Source organism: Coffea arabica, chromosome 6e, assembly GCF_036785885.1.
Source record: "Coffea arabica cultivar ET-39 chromosome 6e, Coffea Arabica ET-39 HiFi, whole genome shotgun sequence".
NCBI lineage: Eukaryota > Viridiplantae > Streptophyta > Magnoliopsida > Gentianales > Rubiaceae > Coffea > Coffea arabica.
Genome location: NC_092321.1, coordinates 46,042,418 through 46,049,675, shown reverse-complemented (window position 1 = coordinate 46,049,675; position 7,258 = coordinate 46,042,418). Strand labels below are relative to the sequence as shown.

General features: G+C 33.5%; 1 protein-coding gene across 1 annotated transcript; it reads left to right on the top strand.

Annotated features, from left to right (window-relative positions):
- The first annotated feature begins 848 nt into the window (after positions 1–848).
- On the top strand, positions 849–2,979 carry LOC113726913 (NAC domain-containing protein 92). Its single transcript, XM_027250830.2, has 3 exons — positions 849–1,270; positions 1,389–1,669; positions 1,843–2,979. The coding sequence occupies exons 1-3, from the start codon at positions 1,081–1,083 to the stop codon at positions 2,605–2,607; spliced, it is 1,236 nt and encodes a 411-aa protein (XP_027106631.1). The 5' UTR covers positions 849–1,080; the 3' UTR covers positions 2,608–2,979.
- The last annotated feature ends 4,279 nt before the right edge of the window (positions 2,980–7,258 follow it).

Sequence of the window (7,258 nt, the reverse complement as noted above, 5' to 3'; positions counted from 1 at the left end):
CTGCTGCCTGTATTTTGATATAATAATCGAGTTCGTTTGGAAGAATATAAGCTAAGCCGCTGGAAGAAAACGACTTCCGATCCATAATTCTTCCAGTGAAAAAGATGCATTAACTTCATCCATAAATAACACTTGAAAGCGTTGAACAGAGACTTTCTGTATAGTTTCTTGATAAATTTAATAGAGACGGAAAAAGAGCTTAAAGTTGCTGGAAAATTAGGTTTATCCAGATAATATACTTTAATGGGATTAGACTCGAGGCCCCGTCAATTTCCTACCTTCCAGCCTAGAATGCAATTTTACATTTTTTCCCGTTTAAAGTACATTAATTACTTTGACCTCCTTGAAAGTTTGTTAATATTGCAAAGATCTCCTTGAATTTTGCTTACGAGTTTTCGCAGAGAATTTCTTTGTACATATTTTTTTTTTATTTCATATATTGATAAAATATATTTTTCTGTGCAAACTTAAAAAACTTGCAGTCCAAAAGGGGCCTGCTCTTCCTCTTCTTCTCAAAAGAAAAGTGTTCAAAAAATGCTTAATATTGACAAAGGATATTACTGCAATATTATTACAATCTAAAAAGTAAGGATATTTGTATAATTATGACAAAACTAGAGTAAGTTGTGTAATATTTTATTCTTTTTGGCTTTTCAATTAGTACTTTTTATGTGGCTTTTACCATTTCTTGGTTTCACATCCGTTGTCAAACGTTTCAGTTGTGCATAGTATGCCAACGAAAATACACAGTAGAAAACACTGATTAAAAAATGCTTAAAAAGGACAAGAACCACGAGGCTTCCTTTAGAAATTCCTTGCATCTTACGGATCTTCAGAGTCCCAAGTTTGAAGCCTTCTTTCTATATAAGATATTCCTCTTGCCTTTGCTCTAGTTTCTCATTTGCCTCCTTGAAAACAATCTCCATTAAATAGATAAATACAGCAGAGGTTCTTCTTATTCATTTTTTTGTGTATATAAAATATTTCTTGTCCCAAGGATTGCATTATTTGCTAGTTTTTGAACTAGTTAAACAAGCAAATTAGAGGGCTTTATTCTGCTGCATCCGCATTAGACCAGATATGGAAGGAGTTCCAGTTGTGCTAAATGAAGAAGATGATCTCATGGATTTGCCACCGGGTTTTAGATTTCATCCCACTGATGAAGAGATCATAACTCACTATTTAACTAAAAAAGTGGTGGACAAGAATTTCGGTGCTATAGCTATTGCAGAAGTCGATATGAACAAGTGCGAACCCTGGGATTTACCAAGTAAGCTTTTCTTGATTCCTCTTGATGAAATATTATTATTCTCTTGGATCTTCTTTTCCGATACTAACCAATAAGGTGCTTTTTTATTTATTTATTTTGTTTTTTTTTGGGGAATCAGAGAAAGCTAAGATGGGAGAAAAAGAACACTTCTTCTTCTGCCAGAGGGATAGGAAGTACCCAACAGGGATGAGAACTAATAGAGCAACAGGATCAGGTTATTGGAAGGCTACTGGAAAAGATAAGGAGATCTACAAGGGAAAAGGTTGCCTTGTTGGAATGAAGAAGACCCTTGTTTTCTACAGAGGAAGAGCTCCTAAAGGGGAAAAGACTAATTGGGTCATGCATGAATATAGACTTGAAGGCAGATTTTCTTATTACAACTTCCCTAAAGGAGCAAAGGTAGGTTGCTTTTCTCTATCTTGAAAAGTTATAGGCTTTTTGTTTAATTTATTTTTTCCTTATTTTCATTGTTTATCCTTCAATTTTTAGCTAGCTTTTTTGTTGCTGAGAAGGATGAAAGATTCCACAATTATTTGACCCTTTTCTGTGGCAATTATTATTTATTAATGCAGGATGAGTGGGTTGTGTGTAGAGTATTTCACAAGAATGTAGGAATCAGAAGAAGTCCATTGAGAGATCTTACAAGGGCTGATTCTTTTCTGGATCATCTTCTTGATAGCCCTTCATCACTCCCACCATTAATGGACATCCCGAACTCCAGTAATAGACCTGGTATTTCAAGCTTTTCGCACGAGGAAGATCAAGAATTCAAAGGTGCAACAACTTCTTCAGGAAAATCATCAGATCATGGAACCCTTCCCTCCTACTTTTCCACAAACTTGAATAATTCTACGTTACAAATGCAACAAGACCTTAACACCTTCCTAATGCCCTCCTACAACTATGCTTTCAAAACTTCCTATGAAGCTGGTTCTAGTAACCATGATCCAAGCTCCTTTTTCTGCCCCCCAATTTCAGTTCCTGCTGCAAACTTTCACGGTTACCAGAATGAAAGCTACTCGTCATTCTCAGGCTTCAAAGCTACTCCTGATCATCAAGCTAATTCCAGTACTCTTTCGGCCCCAAACCAGCAAGGAATTTCGGACCCCGGGAAGCAGTGCAAAATGGAACAATTCTCCTCTACCAACTCCATGGTCAGCCCTTCGCAAGATACTGGAATTAGTAATGATATGGCACCTGAAATATCATCTGTTGTATCCAAGATAAATGTCGAAAGTGACAAGTGCATGAAAGATCTTGAAGGCATCTCAGTTGATCCCAATATGTCTGACTTGGATTCCTTGTGGAATATTACTGATTTCACTACTGAAGAATAATTAATCATCGGCATAACAGAAAGTGCAGATTGCAGACTGTTTATTTTAATCAATCTGCAACTGTAATTGATTAGTCTGATCTTCTCTTCCACTGGTAGTAACGATAGTTAGTTCAAAAAGTTATGGTCCATGACGGTTTGAATTGGAGTAACACGTAGTCTTGTACAGATTTGTTATTTTTAGGACATCTTAGACAGCATTTTAGTTCATTGATGATAGATTACTTCTTGAAAATCCTCTTGAAGAGTTATCTCTGTTGTACATTTCTGCTATTCTTTGAGTTTCTGTAGTGATTGATGTATGAACAATTATATGTAGTTGGTTTTTATGGATTGCTTGTTTGAATAATTACAGCAAATTTTTGGATTTCAACATAGTAGTCTTTTCAAGTTCCAAGCTTGGACTACAAGAATGACAGTTGTCTGCCCCATTTTCGGGTTCTAACATGTGATGTTTTGTGTAGCACTTTGAACTTAATTATTCTCCATGGCAAAAAGAAAACAGAAAGGGGGAAAAAAAGAATCTGTTGAGTCCATTTGGATTGAATTGCATATAAAAAGATTTTATTTCAGCAGTTCTTTTGATACGGTGATATGAGACAAAAATATGAAACGTGTTTAAGAAAGATTCCAAGCATTTTTTCCCCCAATTGTGTCCAATAGCATATTTTGGAGAGTTTTTGAAAAAAAATATATTGTGAAACTCTTTTAAGGTATGATGTGTGTGAGGCAAAAAAATGCAATTGGAAATTAGTAAAAGAAATATTACCAGAAAATGGAAAATATTTTACTAAAAAATAGCAATCTAAACAAAACCAATTTTTTTTTCAAAATCTGTCGAAATACTTCTTTTTCCAAATGTTGTATTCCGAACTTTAGAATCAAAGGGTTAAAAAAAAGGAAGGACCAAGTGGTGACATCCTTGTAGGGATCATATGCATTCAATAATTCTCAGTGTTGTCAAAATTCTAGGGGAAAGACGAATTCTTCGCTCACCTGATGCGTAGGGTATATTCCTATCACCATGTCAAAAATTAGCAAAAGACTCAGACAAATACAGATACAAATATGTATGATGTGATGGTTATAGTTTCTTTTATTCACTTATTTTTTGTGTATAATGCTCAATGCTTGTACTTCTGTCAAACGAAACTTAGTTCTTAAATTTCCTTCAGTTATTCATTCATAGCCCAGAATTTCTGGGAGTGCTGCCACAGGAATATTCTCTTCTTCCTTCATTGAATCCCCAATTGACACGATTTCTCTTGCTTTTGGAGTCCACACACTTCAGCTTGTACAATAATTGAGTACCTTATCGGATTTGGGAACAGTCCATCAAGCTCTCTTCTCTAATATTTTAACTGTGTTTAATGGAGAAATGCAATATCAGTCCCTAAAATTTGGGTACTGTACCAAAATAGTCCCTAAAATCTTAGGGGAGAAAAAGAATAGTTTTGTTCTGATTTTTCCAATTCACACAAAGAAATTGAAAATTTACGAAATTGGGTCCTAGTTGTTCTCAATTTCAACCAGAAAAATAATAACTTACTAAATTTATGTAATCACATGACAAGTAATGTAAACATTGATATCGGCAAGGTAAATTCATAGGGGGACAACAAAGCACAACCTAACTAGTAATACGCTTTACTTATAACCAATAGGTCACATATTTGAATCACCATATGGATCTCCTTTTTTTTTTCCTTTTTAAAGGTAAATTCATAGGGAGAGGGTTGGGTTGGGTTGGGTTGGGTTAGGTGATAAAGTGAGAGGAGTTGTAAGTAAAGTAAGAGATTATGGGTTCAAATCTTCTCACTTACAAAAGAAAAAAAGGTAAATTAGTAAGGAGCTCGTAAATTATTTTATTTGCCAACTGTTGACCTCTCATTTATTTAAAATCATAAATTGGCCCCTCAATAATGAAAAGCATCAAAGGTTGATCCTTCACCCCATTTCCCCCATCGGATCCGTTGAATTTTAATCTTATGTGTATTAGTTTTAACAGTGGAGATGGACAAATTAACTCAAACTTTAACACTTTTTATTGTTAAGGTATCAATTTTGACACTTGAAATAGATGATGGATCAAAAGTGAACAATTGAAATGGTTTTGTGGATTCCCTAGGTAGTTTAAGGAAAGCATTTAACTCTTAAAATCAATTTGCAAAATTTTAAAGTATACTTGACTTTTCTTCATTAAAGTGGAAAGTGATTTGTGTAGATTATTTTATGTTTTAATTTTAGTATCCTAATTAGCATTCACAAGTCTATCACTATTAATAATTCGCCAAATTTCTTCAAAAGGTCCAATGCTTTGTCAAAATTAAAAACGTTATTAGATTAGTTTTCCTAAAACTTTTGGTCTTTTGGGAACATATCAGTCAAATTTAGAAGCATTAAAGACTATATCTGTTGTCACTGGAACTAACTCTATAATTACATTGCTGGAGTGCCTAAACTTTAAGGACGATATAGCTATAATCATTTCAGTAAAGTTCGTTTGTTCATTCAACTTTATGTTGTAAATGGACATCATCACGAGACTAATAAGGAGATATAACAAATACGGTAAGGACATCATCACGAGACTAATAAGGAGATATAACCGATATCGTATCTGTTGCTTTATAGTTCCCTTTATTTTTTTTAATTTTTTGTTATTATTTTCCCATGCCTGTTTCATAATGCATAAACTCAATTCAAGTTCTTCCTTGGAATCATTTTCATTTAGTGTCCATATACAGCATTTTATTGGGGAATCGGAATAATTTCAGATCGGCTATGGAAACAAAAGAAAACTTCCCATGAGTTGCTTTGGCCATTGGCTTGCTTTCTATTAAAAGCAAAGCTTCCCAATGTTTCATGCTTGTAGCGGAGGCAACTACCCCATTATTTCAATGTACTTGTTTCTAAATTACACATAAACATTGCAGCATATATATATATATATATATCTATATATATATATATCTATATATATATTGTTTACTTCTTGAAGGCAGATAATATGCAAGAAAAGGAACAAGCCAGCACATCCCCATCAAAAAGCCCTGATTTGTTGCATGAAAACATGGGCCATCACTTCATAAAGAAAGGGATAATTTATGGTTCATATTGGCTGTCCCAAATTTTGAGCGAATGTGCTACTTGTTTGCTAAGCTCTTCGCCACCGCTTCCTTAGATCCACGTCGGATATCACATTTCTTCACATTTCCATCGACGAGAAATGTAATATTTACAAGTGAAAACTGAAAAGACACCTCATCTTTCCATTACTTTGTTTTCTTCTAATTCACTTCCTTTTCATTCTTACCGCTTATCTAGAGGAATAAAGAAGTAAATCTGGGATTTTTTTTTTTATCGAAACGGTAGGATTGCTTTTGTCCTTTTTGTTTTGCCTTTTTTAGTAAGAGGCTAAGAGCTACAGGATCTCAATTGTGGATAAGGATCCGGAAGTGAGTCTTACCGTTCTGTTGTGCATCTTGAGTGACTCAAAGCACTTTTTCTTTACCATAATTTGTGATTTCTATTTCCAAACTTTGGATAACAGAATTGTAAAAAAATTTTTTATTCCAGATTAACTAAGTAGGAATTTTTTTAATGGATGCAGAATAAACACTTGTTTGCACATTTAAATTTCTCTAATTTATCATGTGAATTCACAATTGCACATATTCACATTTACTATTCCTCTTATATTTGGATATGTTTTTACATTGACTACAATCTTGTAAAATATTAACACCCTTACAGGTGTTCATTGATACCGATTAGCCAAACCCAATAAATTATACAGCTTAAGATGATGATTGATTTAATTGGGCTTATTAAGCATAAATTAACAAGCAAGCTTATGGCACGGGAGCCATAAATATGTACAAGTCTCTATTGTAGTTTAATTGGGCCTAACTGTGGACAAGTCTATCACTGTTTGGGCTTATAAAACAAGCCAATGCCACATTAGTTGACATTTGCGCATTGATCCTTGACTAGAGGTGTATGATTTTGAACAATTTATATTTATTGCAAATAGATCCTGAGATGGTTTGAAAGTTATTTATTTTATTTTTCTATGCGGGGTTATCTGTATTATATATAAAGAGAGTGGAGGTTTTGGTGCTTTTGGCACTATATGATCTTCCTAAACTATCCTCAATAATTATCCACTATCATTTTTTATACAAGTGACATCTAATATAATTATTCTACTTTTCAATTTATTTAATAAACTTTTATATATTTTACTGCCAATTATATTTATGGGTTGTTAACGAACTATTTATTTCATATACTTTATTTTGGTGAACTTTCTACATACTATTATCAAAATACAAAATCAAATCTCATGAAATTGGTTTCAACAAATATATTCAAAAAATCATGTAAGTAATTTTTTAATTACTATCACACATTAAGTGTGCCTCGAAAGCTACTATTAAAGTTAAATAGGAATAAACATCACATGACAGTCTTTTGAAAAGAAAAAGCAAATCACATTATACATCCTTAGTGGCTAATTTATTCTCTTGATGATTAAGCATTATCCCGAGTTAACGTATCTTTGTCCACAATTTACATATGTATGTTAGTACCAGTGGAGCGCTTTCCATATGTCATCGATTGCACATGGAGAATAGGTGGCAAGTTGA

Bases quoted from the DNA above. Each gene is read 5' to 3' on its own strand.
- LOC113726913 (XM_027250830.2), top strand. From the start codon at position 1,081: ATGGAAGGAGTTCCAGTTGTGCTAAATGAAGAAGATGATCTCATGGAT. The intron at 1,271-1,388 runs GTAAGCTTTTCT...TTGGGGAATCAG, and splicing joins CGAACCCTGGGATTTACCAA to AGAAAGCTAAGATGGGAGAA. The intron at 1,670-1,842 runs GTAGGTTGCTTT...TTATTAATGCAG, and splicing joins ACTTCCCTAAAGGAGCAAAG to GATGAGTGGGTTGTGTGTAG.